At 37.3% G+C, this 21,426-nt stretch overlaps 2 protein-coding genes and 1 pseudogene across 4 annotated transcripts; 1 reads left to right on the top strand and 2 right to left on the bottom strand.

Annotated features, from left to right (window-relative positions):
* Positions 1–794: 794 nt before the first annotated feature.
* On the bottom strand, positions 795–1,831 carry LOC110708887 (annotated as a pseudogene).
* Positions 1,832–11,025: 9,194 nt separating this feature from the next.
* On the top strand, positions 11,026–16,387 carry LOC110708468. Of its 3 annotated transcripts, none has more exons than XM_021886597.1 (9): positions 11,026–11,185; positions 11,294–11,433; positions 11,601–11,707; positions 12,241–12,306; positions 12,792–12,874; positions 13,764–13,810; positions 14,876–14,954; positions 15,036–15,233; positions 16,012–16,387. In XM_021886597.1, exons 1-8 carry the CDS (start codon positions 11,114–11,116, stop codon positions 15,123–15,125), a joined length of 684 nt encoding a protein of 227 aa, XP_021742289.1. In that variant the 5' UTR covers positions 11,026–11,113; the 3' UTR covers positions 15,126–15,233; positions 16,012–16,387. The 3 variants fall into 3 exon arrangements, with proteins under 3 accessions (XP_021742289.1, XP_021742288.1, XP_021742291.1); XM_021886596.1 differs by having other exon boundaries at positions 15,036–15,214; XM_021886599.1 differs by lacking the exon at positions 12,241–12,306 and having other exon boundaries at positions 15,036–15,214.
* Positions 16,388–19,033: 2,646 nt separating this feature from the next.
* On the bottom strand, positions 19,034–20,104 carry LOC110708888. Its single transcript, XM_021887111.1, has one exon. The coding sequence runs from the start codon at positions 20,102–20,104 to the stop codon at positions 19,034–19,036; it is 1,071 nt and encodes a 356-aa protein (XP_021742803.1).
* Positions 20,105–21,426: the final 1,322 nt, after the last annotated feature.

Raw genomic sequence — 21,426 nt, forward strand, 5'->3', positions numbered from 1 at the left:
TGTACCAGTTTTAATGAATATATCGGACAGGAATATGTTCGTCAATATTGGAGAGTCAACTTGGAATTTGTACGAAGAGGTACACTAAAACAGATAATATTCGATTCCAATTATATCTACATAAGCCAAGAAAAGAATTTGAGTACTTATTTGTTGGGAGTTTTTGATTGCAGACTAATGGAATTAGAGGAATGCTACCTGATACGATGCATTGTGCTTGGTTTCAAATGCATCATCATGAGTCTTTAAAGAAGGCATTGTTGATAGCAAAAGGGCTTCTTCTATGCCTTGTTACTGACCCACCCAAACACATCATGCTGCGATTCAACCTCCGGGAGCTAGGAGACTTGGCATTTATCAGCAAAGCAGATTATGTCGATTTCAACATCAATTCTTCAGACTATGACGCTTTTGCATCTATCCTGAAAGGAGTTTTAGCTTTGATTTCAGACTAATGTGATATTTCGAGTTCAGAACCTGAAATTGTTTGGAGTAAACGTTTGTAATCCTGAACAGAAAATAGCTTCTACTTGTTACAGATGAATGTAGCACATTTGCTGCTAGCTAGGTATGTCTTAGCATACATATTGTACTTACAGTAGATACAGTTACATCATTTTATGTCATTGATTTTACATGTACAGATAATGTTCAAGAAATTTCAGAATTAAATTGATTGATTGAAGTTCATGGATCGATATTTTGAATCATTATCAGAGAGGCAGACACTGTATTGTATGTAGCACAAACACCATCACATACATATTATTATGACAGACATAAAAACACCGAGAATGTACACATAACAATAATTTTATTAACCATACATCCATTTTTATTTATCAACAAAAACCATAAGATGATACGAAGTATAAAATTAGAATCAGAATTGTGAATGCAATGTCTAATTCACCAAAAAAAAAAGGGGGTTATTTTCTACGATTTTGCCTTCAGAAATCTTCTTTTGCAATAGCAGCCTTAGCAGATTCAAGATCTTCATCAAAAACAATATCCCAAGGACCATCCAATTTAAGAAAAAACTCGGTATCTTCCAAATACTTAACCCTATGAACATCTCCAGATCATACTTCTCATTTTTACTCAAATTCCACACTATTTTCTTCCCTTTTATCACAAACAAGTCATGCCCAAAGCTATGATGATGAGCAGGCTCCACACTCCCGGCCTCGAATCGAATAATAGCTGATGTTGGACTTTCCCTTACTATCTTCATTTTCCCTCCAGGAATTTTCTCCACAGGAACAAACTCTCTGTTCTTTGCTAGGCTGCAAATGGTGCACTCCCCTTCTAACTCGGGTTCCGATTTTCCGATTTTAGCCATCTTTGGGAGAGACTTGGTAAGGAAGTCATCCACTTCATGGTCCCATTCCTTGTTGCTGGAGGCAGGGCAGGGGGACTTGAAGGGGGTGTTGAACTGTTGATGAAGGTGTTAAGGATTTCGATGCTGGTTTCGGGTGGAGTTGACATGTCGGATACGGCGAGGACGTTGGCATTGTTGATGGATCGGGTGTTCTTGGCCTCATCGGTAGTGAGGCAAGTGGCGGCGTAAACTCCAGGGACTTTGTTGGCGAATATTTGGACACCTACGCCTGTTCCACAAGCAACGAAGCCGCGGGTGGTGTCACCTCCCGTGGCCACTCGCTGGCCTATATTTTCACCCATGGTGTAGTATGGGGCTACTCCGAGGTCTTCGACTTCGATGTTGAGGGATCAGAGGTGGGAGACGAGAGCGTCTTTTAAGGGTGCAACCGTATGAGTCGGAGCCTGTAATGAACTTGAGAGGTTGAGTGTTGGTTGGGTGATCGGCCATGATTTATTAGTTATACTCTCTTCGTATCTAAAAGTTAAAGTTAGCTAGAGTGATAAAGTCGATGAAAATGGTGACCCTCCTTTTATAATACAAGGTAGGGGAAATTTGTGATATGATAGGATTCAAACTCTAACTAATCTACATAAGAAGTAAGTGAAAATAATCCACACAAGAAGTATGTGATAATACAAGGTAACTAAAAGATAGAGATTGATCAAACTAATTTTACTTCATAATAAGAATATAAGGATTATGTATACAACAAACAAACACAAAAATATACAAAGATCAATTCGCTTAGTCTATAATGAGAAGATCTTATTTTAATTAAACACTATCTTTTTTTCCGTCTAGGGTGCGACTCTTGGGAGGGTTCTTCTAGGGTTTCCTAGTTTTTTTTCCTTCAATTGAAGGCTGGTCTCGATTTGTTTCGAGAAGTTTGCTATGGCGAATGAGACTAATAACATGGCTATTAATCTTAATGAACCGAACCACAGTGATGGGGAAGATGAAGTGGAGTGGGTTGTGGATGGAGAAGAGGAGGAAGAAGCCAAGGTTTCTTTAGGGATCGTAGGACGAATATGGACGGAACGACATGTGAATTCCAATGCGTTTATTGCTCAAATGAAAAGATTGTGGAACCCTAGACATGGAATGGAGGTCAACTGTATCGAGAATAATTTATTTTTCTTCCAATTCCACCATTGGAAGGACAAATGGAGAGTTATGGATGAACAACCATGGCACTTTGACAGACATACGCTGGTGTTGAATGACATTGAAGGTAATTGTAAACCCTTTGAAATTCCGCTATACAATGTTCCTTTTTGGATTAGGGTATATGACTTGCCTTTTATGGGGAGAAATAATATTGCTAATGCCAAGACTAGACCTGGAAAATGGGTCATTCGGGTCGGGTATGGGTCGGGTCAATTTCGGGTAAAAAGATTATCGGGTCAAGTTCGGGTCGGGTCGGGTCATTTTGGGTTTCGGATTGATTTCGGGTCGGGGCGGGTATCGGGTCAATAGGTCGGGTTGAGTTCGGGTCGGGTCAATTTTGGGTCGGGTCAGTTTGGGTCGGGTCAATTTTCGGGTCGGGTCAGTTCGGGTCAGGTCAATTTTTGGGTCCAATTTCCAGGTCAACTTCTGGTCGGGTCAACTTTTAGTCGAGTCATATTCGGGTGATTCATTGGGTTAAATTCAACTCTGTATATATATATTTATTTATTGACGAAAAACTCACTATATTTATTAAGGCTATTTTTTCATGGATTATAGTAATTGTTTGACTTTTATTAACTTTTTTTTTTTTGTGTGTGTTTAAGACTTTAGGCTAATAATCACTTTCAGGATCTCCTGAAACTAAGAAGAACTAATTGAGTTATACCTCACTCTCTTATTGATCTTAGTTTTAATACGTACTCTTATTATCATTGTCATTATTGTTGTAATAATTTCTTTGAATTATTCTTGTACTCTCTTCGTCCCAAATTACTCTTAACGATTTGACATTTTTCACTACTCACACATCTCACTTTGAACATCTTTTTTAGCTATTATATAAAAGTCAATGTAGTCATGTAAGATGTTGTTGGGTCTATTTTAATGTATAATTTCCTAATATAAACTTTTTATACTACCTCCGTTAACTTTTATTTGTAACTTTGGGGTATTATTTGTGAGATATAAAATATTCCAAAATTGCCAATAAAAGTTAACGGAGGTAGTAACTTATATAATTATTTACTAAAAGAAGTTAAAGGTCGGGTCATTTTCGGGTCGGGTCAACTTCGGGTCTCGGGTCAACTTCGGGTCGGGTTGTTTTGGGTCTCGGGTCAACTTTGGGTCGGGTCATCTCGGGTCGGTTCGTTTCGGGTTGGGTCATTTCGGGTCAAGGTCGGGTCAGTTCCACTTCGGGTCGGGTATGGGTCGGGTCGGGTTAATTCGGGTTTTGGGTCAATTTCGGATCACTGGTTTCGGGTCGATTTTGGGTCATGGGTCGGGTCATTCAGGTCGGGTCATCGGGTCTGGGTCAGGATTGCCAGGTCTAGCCAAGACTATTGGAGATAAGGTGGGAACGTTTGTGTCTTTGGATCAATCAGGTGGGGGGGGGGGATAAACAAATCCTTGCGCATTAGAGTCACCATTGATGTTCGAAAACCATTAAAGAATAAAATTAATCTGAAAATGAGAGGGGGAGTAAAGGAGGAGATTGAGATAAAATATGAAAAACTTCCTCTTTTTTGCTATGTTTGTGGGAAGTTAGGGCATGGGGAGAAGGACTATGATGATAGTACAGCTGATCGAGATAGCAACATATCGCAAGTATAGTGATGCGTTAAGGGTGTCTTCTCCTTGGAAAGTGGCGAAACTGGATGAAAAGGGTAAGTCTGATGGGGAAGGAAGTTGTGCAAGGTAGCTCTTTGTGGCGAAGAAATCTCGCTTTACATCTGAGGAGAATAAGAAAGAGCTGGCGAAGGTGGCCTTGCAGATGAAGGAGGTGCAAATTATGGGTAACAATGTAGAGGAGGGGGCTGTCAATAATATTCAGGAGAGTATTGCTGGGGTGGAGAGCAGTACGGGTAATAGTGTGGAGAATGTAGTGGTGGTGAATGAGTCTGCGGATGATCTGTCAAGTGCTAACTTAACTGGGATGGGGAGTGCTTCTGCTAAGAGAAAACCAAGGAAGGTGAAAATCTTGCATGGGGTTGGTGGGACGCAGATGGAGAGGGATGATGTGAGTTGTGGGGTGGGTGCGAAAAGGAAGGAGTGTGATGAGAGTGATGGTGATGTAGGGACGGGTATTAGTGCTGGAGGAAAGAAAGGGAAGTTAGGAGAGGTGTTGAATGTGGCTAATGATCCTTTTAAAGTAGCGGTGGTTGGTTTGACCCAACCCCGCGAAAGACAATGAAAATCCTAAGTTGGAATTGCCGGGGATTGGGAAATCCTCGGAAAGTTCACAAACTCCAATCTTGGTGTTGGAGGGAACGCCCAAATATAGTGTTAGTGATGGACTCGATGATTGATGCAAGAAGACTAGAAGTAATTAGGAATAAATGTGGGTTCTCGGAGGGGTTGTGTTTGAGTAGTAATGGTAACTCGGGGGGTATTGGTCTTTGGTGGAAGGATGTGAATGCTCACTTGTGGTCTTACTCAAATCATCATGTGGCTATAGAAGTTCGGGATGCTAATAATGTTGCCAAATGGGCGGCTATAGGGGTGTATGGGTGGCCGGAAAATGGGAGTAAGCGTCTTACTTTTGAGCTTATCAAGTCGTTGAGAAATGATATTGGTATTCCCGTGGTTGTTTTCGGGGATTTCAATGAAATATTATATGAGAATGAGAAGAGCGGGGGGGCTGCCAGGAATGAGAGGAAAATGGATCTTTTTAGGGACATGATGGAGCTTTGTAATTTCAAGGACTTGGGATATCATGGGAACATCTTCACGTGGTAAAGAGGGAATGACCCCAACCGTATTGTTAGGGAACGTTTGGATAGATTTATAGCATGTGATGTTTGGTGCGAATTGTTTAATAAGTGGAAGGTGCGACACTATCCTATACTTTACTCTGATCATGCAGCAATCGTGCTTGAGACTGACTATGATAGGCGTGAAAGAAGGGGCATGAGAAGGAGGTATTTCGAGGCTCTATGGCTAACTCATGATGGGTTCCAGGACACGATGAAGGGAGCTTGGCACGGCAGTGCTGGTCAGTGCATTAGCTCTAAAATTGAGAGTTTTGCGTCTCGTCTTCATTCTTGGGCATGTGAGACATTTGGGAGTACTAGGAAGAAAATTGTAGAGAAGGAAAAAGAGCTGCTTGAGTGGAAAATGCGTGACCCTGATGCTGCAATGTTGGGGCGTTGTGCGAGCTTAGTGACAGAGCTAGAAGAGTTACAAAGGCTCGATGAATCTTATTGGCATGCTAGAGTAAGAGTAAATGAGTTTAAAGATGGGGATAAAAACTCGTCCGTCCTACTTCCATCATAAGGCAAATTATAGGCAGCGAAGGAATTGTATTAGCAAGCTTGAGGATGAGAATGGTGTCATGTGTGAGGAGGAGGGGAAAATGACGAGTATTATTGAAAATTATTTCTAACATTTTTTCTTCTTCCATGCCTTCTGATTTTGAGGAGGCTATTGCAGGATTAAATCCATTGGTGACTGAGGAAATGAATGAAAATCTTGCTAAAACCCCGTCGGCATATGAAATTTTCCAAGCTCTTTCCAATATGCATCCTAATAAAGCTCCTGGGGTGGATGGAATGCATGCATTATTCTTCCAAAAATGTTGGCACATAGTGGGGTTTGATGTTGTGGGGTTTATTCAGAGTTGGTGGGCAAATGGAGGCGATTTGAGTGAGATCAATAGGACTTGTGTTGTTCTAATCCCGAAGTGTCAAATGCCGACTAAGATGACTGAGTTCCGACCTATTAGCCTTTGCAATGTGATATATAAAATTATTTCGAAGATGATGGCTAATAGGCTCAAACTCATCTTGCCTGGTCTTATTTCCTATCATCAGAGTGCCTTCGTTCCGGGTCGATTGATTACCGACAATGCAATTATGGCGTTTGAAATTTTCCATGCGATGAAGAGACGGGGTGAAGGAAAAAGAGGGACGATGTCTTTGAAGCTTGATATGAGTAAGGCCTATGACCGAGTCGAATGGACTTTTCTTGAGAAAGTTTTAGAGCGATTGGGTTTTGCTCATGATTGGACTCGGTGGATTATATCGTGTTTGTCTTCGGTTAAATATTCTATCAAGTGGAATGGTCGGGTATTGGGTTGTGTTACTCCTTCTCGTGGGCTCAGACAAGGTGACCCAATCTTTCCATATCTCTTCTTGTTGTGTGCGGAGGCTTTTTCCTATTTACTTGTGAAAGCGGCCAATGAGAAAGCAATTCATGGAGCGCTAGTGTGTAGAGGGGCTCCGAGAATTTCTCATCTCTTTTTCGCCGATGATAGTATCTTATTTGCTAGAGCGACTCTTCAGGAATGCTCCAAGATTGCTGAAATTATCAGTATTTATGAGCAGGCATCGAGACAAAAGATTAATTTTGAGAAATCTGAAGTGTCTTTTAGCAAGGATGTTGATGCAAGCAGGAGATGGGACATCATTGGGCTGCTCGGGGTAAAACGGGTAGCCAGACATGAAAAGTATCTTGGGCTCCCGACTATTATTGGAAGATCGAAGAAAGCGGCTTTCTTGTGCATAAAGGAGAGGATTTGGAAGAAATTGCAAGGTTGGAAGGAAAGGCTACTCTCTCAGGCCAGGAAAGAAGTTCTCATCAAGGCGGTCATTCAAGCTATCCCTACATATATGATGGGGTTATTTCGGCTCCCCGATGGCATTATTCATGAGATTAATATGATGGTAGCTCGATTTTGGTGGGGAGCCTCGGGTACGGAAAGGAAACTTCATTGGCTTAGTTGGGAAAAACTTTGTCTTCCTAAGTCATTGGGTGGAATGGGTTTTCGTGATTTGGGAACTTTTAACCAAGCGTTATTGGCAAAGCAAGGATGGCGCCTCATTGGTAACCCGGAGTCTTTGGTGCATAAAATTCTTAAAGCTAGGTACTTTAAAAATGGAGATTTTCTGTCAGCTAATCGAGGCTATGATCCTAGCTATGTATGGAGAAGTATTTGGGGGGCTAAGGCTCTCCTTCTTGATGGGTTGAAATGGAGGGTGGGTGATGGAAGAGATATCAATGTTTGGGATGATGCGTGGCTGCCGGGTGAAAGTGTGTATAATGTGCCTACCCCAAATGTTGAGAGTCCACCTGATTTGCACGTGGCTGATCAAATTGATAGTGTGAATAGATGCTGGAATATAGAGGTGTTGCAACAACATCTATCTATTGCTGATGCTGCTAAAGTCCAGGAACTTCCGTTGAGCATTCGGCATACGAAGGATACCAGATTTTGGGGTGCTTCAAAGGATGGTATTTATACCACCAAATCGGGGTATATTCTGGGAAGACTTAACCACGTGCGTGGGTGGGAGTCGATGTTTGGTGGAGATAATGCAGTAGCTTGGAAGACTGTGTGGGGGATTGATGGGCCTCCTAAGCTTCGAAATTTTCTTTGGAGAGCTTGTAAGGGGTCCCTCGCATCCTTTGGAAGACTGCAGCAACGACATATTCGTGATGATGGAATATGTAAAGTCTGCAGGGGGGAGGTGGAAAGCATTATGCATGCCATTTTTTCTGCTCTAATGTTCGAGGTATATGGGAGATGTCCCCCTTTGCCAATTTGCTGGTGGATGCTCCAATTAATTCTTTTATGGAGAGAATGCTCTGGGTTCATACAAAGGTATCGAAAGATGAGTTCCTGCTGTTCACTTCTCTGTCTTGGGCTGCTTGGTCCTATAGAAATTTTGTCTATTTTGATGAGCCGTGGAAGAATAGAGAAATTGGGGTGTTGGGGTTTGTGAAACTCGTGGCTGACTACAAAGAGTACACGAATGCGGTCTCGGGTGGGAGTAGAGGGGCTGCTGCTGTGGGTCGAAGCTGCTGGAGGTGTCTTGATGCTGGCATTGTGCGCATCAACACTGATGTTGTCGTATTGGATGGGTAGGGAGTGAGCTTGGGAGCTATAATTAGGGACTCTAATGGTGGTCTAATGGTTGTGAAGGTTCGTCGAGTGAATGCCCAGGTTTGTGTGGCTCTTGCTGAAGCGTTGGCAGCAAGAATGGGGGTAGTTTTGGCTGCTGAACTCGGCTGTCAGAGGGTAGATTTAGAATGTGACGCTTCTTCAGTAGTACAGGCTATTAATAGCAGCAAGAGAGAACTATCTCCAATTGATCTTGTTTATGCTAATATTGCTTTGTTGGGCAGGGATTTCGTGTCTTTTTCTTGTAACCATATTAGAAGAGGGGGGAATTGTGTTGCTCATTCGGTTGCTCGGATTAGTCCTGCTAATAGTGTTGAACAATTATTTGTATCTTCGTTTCCGCAAGGTGTGTTAGCCTTGGCGGAACTTGATCTCGTGAATTAATACTAATCCTGCTCATTGAGCGCTTTTTCAAAAAAAAAAAAAAAAAAAAAATAGTCTATAATGAGAAGATGATACTGAAGATTACAATAGATAATATCAATGATTTTCGTCTAACGACATATCCTAACATAATGTACCAAATTAAAGATAACAAGATATGATAATAACAATGATAACCAAATTACCAATTATATCTTGATATCTCTAATGAGAGGTGTCTTATTGATGAATAAAAAGTAATACCGCAAGTGCACGGTGCCTGTTGTTAGCAGAGATTTAGCAAATACGGGTCGAATCCCATAGGGAGACAGGTTCTATTAGTTTTTGCCCAATTATATGAACTATTTCTATAAACGAATAATGATTCGATGATTAATTAACTAAAGAATGACAATAATGAAAATAAGGTTGTTCTCAGACAAATTAAAGTCTAGGGCATACGTCCGGTCCACCATGCTTATACCAATCCAAGAAATGCAAACAATCCATTAATAAACAAACTAGGTCGAATAATTAAAGCACTTATTAATTCTACGATCGGGAATTAACGCTTACGAATTAACATATGTAGTTCGGCCGCTAGCATAATCAAATTCGCCAATTGTAATTAAGCCTCTAAAAATATGATCTTTCAATTCTAATTTTTATTAGCTAAATAATTAACTCATGATATTGGCCAATTACATGAATCAAACAATAAAGCACAAATCAATTGGAATTATCCAAACCCTAATTCATAAATTTATAAATAAATAAGCACAAATAATCATGGTATAAACATGTCTTCCCTCACTTAACCCTAGAAAACGACTACTCACTCATAATCGAAATAAACAAAACAAAAGAGATAAATAAACTTGAATTCATAATTAATAAAATAAATAAAGAACGAAAAGAATAATTGAAATACCTCGATGATTGAATTAATGAAGAATGAAAAGCTAGGGTTTAACAATGGAGAGAAAAAAAACTAAGAAACGTTTAATCTGGAAAAATAAAGCATAAAGAGGAAAATAAAATCCTCCCAAGTATTTATATTAAAACCTAATCCTAAATAAAATAAAATAGATAAAATAAAAATAATGAAATAAAAGTAACAAAGGTCATCTTTTAATTGGTCGAGAGAATTACGATCGACGGAAAACAAGTTTCCCGCGCGCCAGATCCATCGCCCGATGGATGGCCGATGGGTCGAGTGATCAAGGGCTGCGACGACGACCATCGACCGATGGATTTCCATCGGGCTAGGCAGATTCGAAGGGTCGTTTGTGCGGCTAAACCATCGCCCGATGGCTGGGCGCTTGCTGGCAGATTTGCAGGACCGATTTCGGAAGGCTGTAATTCACAATCTAGGAATCGTATGAAGGCGTGTGACATATAATTGGAAAGCTCTTCAAGTCTAGTTTCCAACCCAACTTGAATCACCTCAATCCGATCTGTAGAACTTGAGATATGGCTAAAACAATGCACAAAGGTCCTTTTTGATACTTTGCAAGCCTTCGTTTTCTTTTGTTCCTAACTCAAATTCAATTCCGAAAAGTGCATATCGATCCTTGTGGATGCTATTTTCATTCTCATGCATATAATCCTTAGAGACAACATCCACGAGCATAAATCCCTCAGTAAATGAACTCGATCCATCTATTTCCATTCAAATATCATTCGAATCATCTCCAAATACTTCGAAAGCGTCCAAATGACTACGAAATCACCTGAAACATTAAGAAATACACAAACGGAGCGTAATAGAGCGATATAGAATGACTTATGCAGATATGACCCTAAAATCGACCAAAAAGACTAAGATAAAGGTATAAAAACTAACATAAACGTGCCTAAGAACCCTATATAAATATGATTCATCACTTATGACATAATAAATACTCTAATTTGTGACTCGATTCGAGTAACCATAGCTGTGACTCTGTGAGTGTAACTCTAAGATGAGAGATTAACGTATAACTTTAATTAGTCAAAGTTATACTTCCGTGCCCAAAAAAACATCCTCATCTTGTGGAGGGTGTAGCTAGAGCCTAGAGGGGTTAATTCGAATATACTGGGTGGATTCGATAAAGTTGGGTCGGATCAAATCTATTTTTGAATTTGAGTTCTATATTATTAAATAATTGTGTCAAAGCAAATCGATATCTGAATTTAATCGTAATTTGTTCGGAATGGTTGTAGCCAGAAGTAATTAGACCCAAATTACCAAATCTAGCCAAAACTAATAATAGAAAGTTGGGATTTGAGAAGCCATTTAACCCAATCAATAGAAAAACATGGCGGGAATTTGTTGCTCCACCAGCGTTATTCCAAGATTTCCAACACCCTACTCCTCCAGACATTCCAAAGTAATTTCATTTCATCCTAATTCAAACCCTTTGTTGTCAGATTAAAATTTCTAATCTTTCCCCTTTTCAATAATCATCTTTCTGCTCTTTAATTTTCCAATTTTGCAGATCACCAATACCAGAATTTTTTGCAATTCAAACCCATCAACTGACCGCAATTCAAAGAAACAAACACCCCAGCTCCTTAAATTTGCCGTTAATGGAGTCACTGAATTTCTCAGGCTTTTCTCTTCCTTCAATAATAACAGGTTGCCCAAATTATTCCCTTTTTTTTTTTTTTGTTTCATTTACTTTGAGAATTAAGGATTTAAGAAGTCGGGACCTTTTAAAAGTGGACCGACTATAGTTGAGACTGATGGTGTCAATTTTTAATTTCTCTAATTATAAGTTTTAATTGAGGATTTATTGTTTGTAGAATGGATGTGGTGGTTGCTAAAGGAGAAGAGGATTTTTTAATTTCTGGGGTGGATGATGTTTTGGGTATTCTCAAATCAGATTATGATAATGCATATTTTGTTACAGGTGAATTTTCCCTTGCTTTGTGCATTTACAATACTTTCTGTGTGACTTTGATTCAGTGAAACCTTTTTTATTAACTGCTGAATAATATTGAATACATAATATTAACTATTTCAATGAATCAATGTAAACATGATGTGGGATACAGAAGTTTTGCTAGTAGTTTTGGATGATGTTATTTGACTCTTGAAACCATACTAGGAAGAAATTATTGTGCTATAATTGTTGAGCAGATTGTATGTGTCTTGATATCGTCCATGCTCGGGATGAGGCCTGTGGTTATCGACTTATCGTGGAAACTCCTATAATCTTTGTATGTGTGATCATCCATATGTTTATGAGTGATACTTGGTATATCTGTTCATATTGATGACTCTTGTACCGATTTTTATCATCCTTTTGTATGCCTGGCTGCCGGCAACTGATTGGTGTTGCTCTAGGACTGTTGATTGATAATCTGATTTGAATTCTTAGGACTCCCACTGACAAGCACAAATGACCATTTGAGAGCTGATAACATTGTTTGGTGGATGCAGGGATTTTTACCTCTTCAATTTATATCGAGGATTGTCTTTTTGAGGATCCAACTATTAAATTTAGTGGTAAATAATGGACTTTGCGTCTTTACTTCCTTTGCTAACAGATGGCTAAATGCTTGATATTTTTCTTGCAGTTGTGTTTGACTTTTTTTTGTTCTGAGTTAATTATAATTTTTTTTCTGTCTTGTACAAAATAAATGTGTAGCTGGAGGTTTTGATGAAAGGGCTTCAATTCAATTCATTCCTAATGCCTTGAGCAGGTTTCTATCTTGGGGGTTGGACAGGTTATGGGGTTTAGATGTATCCTGTATCTCTTAGACCCTTGATCAGCTGTGTTACCTAGACTTGGAAATGGAATTTTTGGAATAGATGAATGGACTTATATTACCATGTCAGATTGTCTATTGCTTGCATTGTAAAGCTGGTGTTGATTGTTTACACATTGGCTTTTCTTCCCCTTTTTTCCGGGCTTAAAGTATGTTTTAATGTGAGCCTATTGAGCCCCCAAGTTACTAGAATAAACTGGTTATTTGTTTTCGGTTAAGCAGGTAGAGAGTTGTATTCACGGAACTTGCAATTGCTTGTACCTTTTTTTGAGCAACCCTCTATTGTGCTCAAAAGTATTGAGAAGGTATTTACTTCCTTTTTGGTTCTTTAAAGTTGTAAATTTTATGGCATTGATAGTCTTCTCTTTTTTCAGTTGCACCTAATCTTGAACAAACTGGTCTTTACTTGAAAAAATAAACTTCCCCAATCTGGCACTCTGTCTTTACAAATTGTAGACAGACTTTTTTCTATTTACATTCCATTGAAGCCTTTCTGCCTCACGTCAAATTCCAATTAACAGGGTGCTGGGTTTTATTTCCAATGCTCATTCTCTTGACTGGTTTTCTTTGTCAGGCTACTCTCACCTCAACAATGAATCTCATACAGCTGGTTTTCTTCAAGGGATTATATATTTCATGTATAATCATAAACTTATAACATATAAAGCAATAAGTCTACTTGTTTTATGTCAAACCACATGTGATTTTGTTCCTGTGATGGAATATCTGAACCATCTTCAATCATGAACTATAACTTGTGAAGGCCTTGTTCTAATGATATGCAAAGTGAACCAGTAGCTGATTTCAATCTCCATAGGGGCTATGGGTTTTGGGCTTTAGGATAGGGAAGGGCGTTAAAAGGATTCTGCTCCTTGGTATCCGATTGTGTAATTTTTCCCTTTTTCATGTCCTTTCCTCAATGTAATTACTACTAACACCTCTTATGTGATTCATATCCCCTGTTGGGAAATTAGTTACACCAACTTGGGGTTTCAATGGTACCTAATATGACCTTTAACTAATTGCCTTGTGATATTACAACATTGAATAATCATTTCATTGACCTGATGCCTTTCCTTTTATTGGAGTTTCATTCATCTGCTTTTTGACTGACATAGTGACATGTATGTTACAAGTAGAATCCTATTCTCCATTGCTGAGTTGATAATGATTCTGGTTGCTCCTAATACACAGGGCGTTGATGCTGATAGAGATTTTGTATTGGCAAATTGGAGCTTAAGGTGCTTAGTTCATTTTTTTCAAGCTTATAATTTTCCTAGTTACTGTGACTTAGTGATCACTTTCTTGTCATGCTGCTTTTATTACTCTTCTATGTATTACGTGCCACCAATGTAACAATGCAAGATGCTACATTTCCTTGGGGACCTATTCTTTTGCCAGCAAGTTTCATTCTCTTCTCATAACAGTATTTGCTTGTCCTGTAAATGATATCAGAATTGTCGGTATGTTCATTTTGTAATTTACTCTAGTTCGTTCTTCGGTCTATGCATTTATGGTCCTATAAGAGGTTTCCAAACATAAATAGATTAATGGACTGTTGCTTGGCAATATATGGAAGTTACTTAGGCTGTGGTTGATCTTCCAAGAGTAAGTGCAGTATCTGAATATTGATTTTAATGGAGTGCTAAATCATACATGTAAAGTTGTAAACTATCTTGTAATCCATGTTGATAGTCCCATTCTCATCTCTCAGTCTGGACAGGCAAACCTACTAGTTCAACTTAGAAGATATCTTATTAATTAGGTTGTTTACTTCTTGTTTAGTTTATAGAAGCTGGCAGTCGTTACATTAATTAGGGTTAATTGAAAACTACTCTCTGTTGTAAGGGCAAGTGCTTGTATATCATCTCCCATACCTTTCAAGGTCAGGAGACTCGTTAGAGGCATTAGTATTGTTAGCCACTTTGTTGAAAGATATGCTGTTCATTTTTTTGTGGATTGGCAATAGTTATGTACATGTGAATTATAATCAATGTATTCTGTTTTTCTTGATCAACCATGAAAATCGCTGGTAGCCTGTCAACTGATTGTTCTTTTGTCTAAAGCTTCTGTATATCTCATGTATCTTATACTATAGATGAATAAATATAATCTGATGACGATTTTAGCATCTATTCTGCAGAAGCATATAATTATTTATGTATTTTATGTTTTTGTGTTTTGACTACTTCATATTTTCTATTGGGTTTATGTTTCCTTAATATTCTTATGGAAGTTATTATGTTACATGCTTTTATAATAGTTACAAAATCCTATCGTAAAACTTTCACTTTGTATTTCTGAAGGACCTACTTAAAGCTTCCATGGAGGCCTCTGATTGCCATTGAAGGAAGTACAACCTATGATTTAAATGATGAATATAAAGTGAGTATATAGATCTTTTTTACTATGTCATCTCAGGAGCAACATATCCGGATACCTTTAATATTTCTTTTAACTGAACAGATTGTCAGACATTTGGAGAGATGGAATGTTTCTGCACTTGAAGCAGTTGGGCAGATATTCACTCCTGGTTTCAGAAGACCTTTGGATTGAACACATAATTCTCAAGTGGTAGCCATGTTTAAGCAATATGAACTAGTAATAAACTTACAAATTGGGAGATATCCTCGGGTCCTTATGTGGTGAGTTTGTAGACTGGAGGTAATCTGCTTAATTAATTATTCATCCACATGTTGCTTTGCTTTATTTTTCTAGGATATAACAATTACTGTGCATTACTGGATGTTTCAGAATGGCTTGGCCTTAGGGATTCATATGGAGAATCCATGTTGTTAGATTGTGTATTGTATGCAACTTTTGGGGAAGTGTCTTTTTGGGTAGCGGCAAACCACTGTAAAAAATCGGCTGAACATTCTTACATGGGCTTACTGATGCTTGTTCTAACTGGATCCACTGTAGCCAAAGCAACTTGGTGTGTTGTGTGAGTCTTGTGACTTGCTAAGTCTGTTATAGATTACCAGTATTGTGATATATGAATGTTGTGTTAAAAGATAAAGTTATTATATTTTGAATTGAGTATTCTGTACTAGTTCACAAGTCTATGACATACTTGATGAGCATTTTGATCAACAAAACCTTTTGCTGCTTCATTTCTTCTTTTGAATGGATAGAGCAATACACTAGAATTGAGCTAGCCTTTTTCATCCTATACTTCTCCTATTTGCTGAGTGCTGATGTGAAATTAATAGTAGCTCATATACATTGACACCTTTTAGGTCCAATTAGGGGTAGTTTAATTCTAACTACATATGCTCCTCTTATTAGCATGTTTCAAACGAGTAGATTCACCTTAATCTCATATTCCAATTTACACTTTACCGAGCTTTTTCAAATAGTGGATTGACATTTTAAATCTACTCTATTTACCTCAATCAGCTCTTTACCAAACCTCCCTTATTTATACATATTACCACTGCAGGGACTAGTCTCAACTGTCAGATATGTTTCTACTGCTTACGGCGACATTAGCTATGAAGCTGTGCTTGCAACTCTTTCCCCTGACGAACTGTTCGATATTATCACTGTGTGAAGCTTCGTTTAGCATATAATTTTACATAGAACAAGCATCAATGATGCTGCATTTATTTTGCTTCATATGTAGGAAAACCTGTATAAAAAGGCGCTGTCTAAAGTCAGTGCTGTGCATTATTTTTCTATCCTCTAGCTCTAGTTTGTTTATAAGACGATGGCTAAGTTAGGTTGGAAATTAGTGGCTTTATTTCATAGAGTTGCTGCAGATGATGTACCAAAGTGTAGCCAGTTAGAACTGATATGAAAGTTGTAGCTTTATACTACGTATAATATCCATGTATCTGCTGTTTTGATGTTTAGAATCATAATGTTTTTGAGGGAGCCCCAGTTCATCTTTATGATGAACAAAAAACGTTTATCTAGTGGCAATTCCGTAAATAAATTAATATAAAATCTCAGTCATCACGGCGTTTCTGTAAATAAATCAACATTACTAGGGTCCACATTTGACAAAAGTTTTTGATTTATTTACAAAAATGTCACTAGATAACGTATTTCTGTTTATCGTGAAGATAAACTTGTATTTTCTCTTTTTTTAAAGGGAATCTCTGTCCACTTGGTAAGTAAAAAGAAGAGGAAAATATTACTGTAATATGCAAATAGTTCAGAGAAGATGTTTGAAATAATCCGAGCACACAACTTTAATTCTCTAATTCTCTGTGATACGACACAAAAAGCCCTAGGCAGGTTGGTATAAAATCGAGTATCATCTCACAATCATACCCCCTTCGTTTCTAAAAGAGAGCTCTTATTCACTTTTACTTTATAGACTTTTGATGAATAGAGTTGATAAGAGACAAAGGCGATGTGGTCAAAAGTATATTATGAGAGAGCAAAAATATAGTCCTCATGAATAAAAAAAAAAAATAGCAAATAATTAATCTTTTAGGATAACCATTTTTTGTATATGGGGCAAACATTAAGGAATTCGTGTTTTTAAATCCTCAAACTCGTCCCATTACCGAATAAACATATGTCTATCACGGCCATGATTGAATCCGATGTGAAACAATACCCACCAAATCACCCGATTAGACAATCCTAACAAAAATTTCCAAGTCCAAGTAATGAGTAGAAAATTTATCATGAAAGCAACATTATAACTTGTTTAGTAGCCTAGTAATAATAGGCTAACAACCAAGCATTAGTGAGATAATTAGTTGCTTTATGGTCCCATAAAATCCGGATTATTATGCAAACAAAAAAAAAAGGCTGTTTGTAGCTTTTACTATTTGGATCTTTTTCCTCATCCAACTGTCTATTTGAAAAAGACTACAAGCTCACCCTCCCAAAATTTAATTAAAAAAAAATTAAAATAGAATATAAGGACAAAATAAAGAAAGTCTTTGAAAATGAAAGAATAAAAATAGAATTTTTCTAATATATTTTATTTTAAATTTATTTTTCTTGTTTTTTTTTTTTTGGATGGGAATAAAAATTGATGGTAGTTGCTTGAGAATCCAAGGCAGGAAAAAGGTTGCATCATCCATGCGCGGCTGCACCTCTGTTATGGAGCATTCAACTACTAATCATTATGTGGCTCTTGTGTTTTCTATATTCGGTGGGTCCATTTTCCCCTGTTTTCATATGAACATATTTTTGGATGTATTTGAATATAATTCAATTCTTCTATTGTCTACTTGAATTTTGCAAATAACTACATTAGATTTGGTGAAACGAACTTAGTCTAACCATTAGTGTCTAACTAAACCCAAGTTGTTAGAATTGTTATGTATGAGTGACATAGTGACATTATCGATTCACGTGGTGTTAAATGGAGAACTAGTTAGCTAGTTAAGTTTATTCATATATATACTGTGTCATTTAATTTTATCCCTTTCTTTCGGTTAATATTGTTCAAAAATGCTAATGTCTTTTACTACGGTTGATCACATACTTACATTGTTGTAATCTATCGGTATCAATATATGCTATATTGATCTGATGTAAAATTATTTAACACGTTAATTTGTTATTGGTAAAGACAATATTCAAAATGAAAAAGTTTGTAAGGTTAATCATCAAATAACTTTTTTTTCCTATTCAAACCACTTTGGAAAAAAATGAGTATTTGAAAATCAAAAGACAAGACAAAAGTGATCATGTAGTATGATTTTGTCTTGTAGAAAAAACCAAATATTTCCTCTAAATAAATTTGAAAATTAGTGTAGTATTCAGTTATTCACAGCATTTACTGTACGGTAAAAAATGGTCCATCACTAACGTAACAGAGTACTTATTGTTTTGTAGCAAAAACTTCGTTGTATCTTCTTCTTGAAGGCAACGCAATACCTTACAAAAAGTTGCAAAATTCTCTCGCAAGCAAGCAAGCAACTGGTTTAATGAACCCATGTTTTAATTTGTTTATCAAATTTGATTAAAGACATTGTAGAAGTATATATTGTACCGTTGCATTGATCGAAAATCCAAAATCGAATTTTTAATTAAAGCAATGTAACAAATTCAATTAAACAATGGGAAAAGAAAAATAACTCAGGGCTTGTTCTCATTTATTGAGCTGAACTAAATTGAACTGAATATTTTATGAGAGAAAAAAAAAAAATTGAACTGAAATGAAATCAACTAATAAGCTAAGAAACATGCCCTTGTTGAATTCAACATATGTAGTAAAATCATTAATCCTTCTTTATTTTGTACAAGGAATTTTACTACCACATTTCAACTTTTGTGTAGAACAGTTAGAAGAATGCCAATAAAACATGATGCAAATTCTTCAAAATAAAGTCTAAATTAATTCCTAAACAACAAGAAACTGTACACAATACTCTTAGAGAATTTTTCACCACAAATCTTACTACCAATCTAGTAAAATTTGAGAATTCCCTCCCAAAGATATTTTTTAAAAAAATTATTTTTGAAAAATTAAGATAAAATGAAAAAAATAAAAACTAATCTCTCCTCCATGCATACAAAACTAAAGAATAACCACCATTACCACCACCACCAAAACTACCACTGGACCGCGTCGTCGAAGACGAACCCGAAGAACTCCTCCCACAATCACTACTCTCCTCCGCCCATTGCAACACACTCGAACACGACCCGGCCGGGGACAACGCTGTCCCCGGCGCGGGTGAATTCTTCCTCATCAACCTCTTCTCTGGTCCCACCATTTCCGGCCAAACCCCACCTTCACCCACTTGAAAAACAAACACCCCATTTTTCTGAGCATTCATTAAATTCCCTCCATTATTATGAATATTGTTATTATTAACCCAATTTAACACATCCCAATAAAATTCCACCGCAATTCCATCAATCATCATTCTCTCATTCCCTCTAAACTTCCATGCTAATCTTTTTACGTTCACTTTCAACTCTCCATCAAACTTCACCTTTAGTGTTCCTCCCGAACATTCGATCTCGATCGAACGAGTTGAACCCAAGAACTCGGACCGCGTTGCGTAGATTCTACGCCCGAATACGTGCTCCCTCCTCGACAGGAGAGTGGACTCGGCCGAGTTGACAACAACTCGGCCGAGTCCAACTCTCCGGGTTAAGTCCTCCTGGAGATCACCCAGGAGGAACTCAACCCGGCTATTTCGTACAAATGCTAAGTAATATCTTGACTCTGGCTCGGCCGAGTTCGGCTGAGCGAACTCGGCTCGAGTAAAGTCATAGTATAACTTAATCTTAGGTTGACTCTCATTTTGAATCTGATGATCATGGGTTTGGTTCAGCTGAATGGATTTGGACCCGGGCCGGATCCGGAAAATAGAGAAGGTAGATGGTTGGAGAGAAATTGTAATTGAAAACAAATCAGGAGCATGGATAGTAAGGGAATGTGAGTAGGGTGTTCTTGACCAAGTGAGTGTAAGAAAAATAAGTGAGTCAATTAACCTCGTTTGATATATACAAGTAACAAGAGACTCTTTCGATGATGATGTTGTTGCTGCCTGTACACTTTTGCTTCTACTTGACACCGGACTCCCCGGGTTACTAAAACACCCTTGTATCATTCTCAAAAACTCGGATTTTTAGCAACTGATATTTGCGACTACCCAATTTAGAAGAGTTAGGAGTAATTTGTAATGTGGGAGTGTTGTGGGTTTTATATCTATAGGAAGAAAGAAATGGAGAATGTATAGTAGAGCAAATGTAATGCAACAATATAAATGATTGAAAGGGTGTAAATATAATGATGAATAAGAAGCAGTTGGAAAAAGGAAAGAAAAAAGGGGTGAAGTGTGATGAGTTGGGTTCCAAGTTGGGCTTGATTAGCGGCAAATTGAGGGCTCACAGTCCCTTATACTCTACGAGGTGAGCTGGGGTGCACTTTAGGGACAATATCTAAATATACAAGTATATATAAATAACTAATACTGTTAGACTTTTGAATTTCTAGCTTGCTACCTTAATTGTCAAATTGCCAAACCTTTGTGGTTTGTCTACATTATTTTATGTAGGACCTTGCTTTGCTTTTCAAATGGTTTTACATCCTAAGGGTATATTTATAGTTTATACATTACGTTTTCGTATTTTGGTGTGTTATATTCAACTTATTTTAATGTGCAGTACGGAGTATGTTTTAGTCCATGTTCAATACATCATATTTTCACTTGTTTTATGAAAAATAAGTTTGGAGAAGATGAGTTTACAAAAATAAAAACACTAATAAGTGTTAACTAACTTCAAATTATACCTAAAATAAGTACAAGATACTTTCAGGCAAAATTATTGTTCAAAACTTCAAATAAGTGAAAATTAACTTTAAAAAAACACATCCTATAGTGTTTGTATAAGTTCTAAATTAAGGCATATTAAGTCAGGGAAAAAAAAAAACAACAACAACGTAGTCACTCTATGTAATTATGTATGCATTTTATTAATTTGCTTTTTCATATTTGAATTTAAATGAATTACTTTAGTTGTGAATTAAATAACAATTCAAAACATATTTATAGTCACCCTAAGATGTACTATGCATATGAATGTTTTTCTTGAATTAACTCTTAATTAAACTCATTTTTCATGAAATAAGTAGATATAAAATGATCATAATAGGACCTAAGTTACATGCAAAGTGGACCTTCATTGTGGCGGGTCGGCCTAGCCCTCCTTAATTTTTCTAAGTTATTGATTAAAAGTAATACTTCCTCCGTTCTTTTATTATTGCCACCACTTGCTTTTTTAGGAAGTTTCATAAATATTACACCATTTCCTCTTTAGGAAAAAAATTATTTGTGTTCACACTACAAATACCCAACATACTCTTGCTTTTTCAATCTTACTTTTTTGTTTATCAATATGTCACATGGGTAATTTTGTATTTTTACCTTTC

Source organism: Chenopodium quinoa, unplaced genomic scaffold, assembly GCF_001683475.1.
Source record: "Chenopodium quinoa cultivar QQ74 unplaced genomic scaffold, ASM168347v1, whole genome shotgun sequence".
Classification (NCBI taxonomy): domain Eukaryota; kingdom Viridiplantae; phylum Streptophyta; class Magnoliopsida; order Caryophyllales; family Amaranthaceae; genus Chenopodium; species Chenopodium quinoa.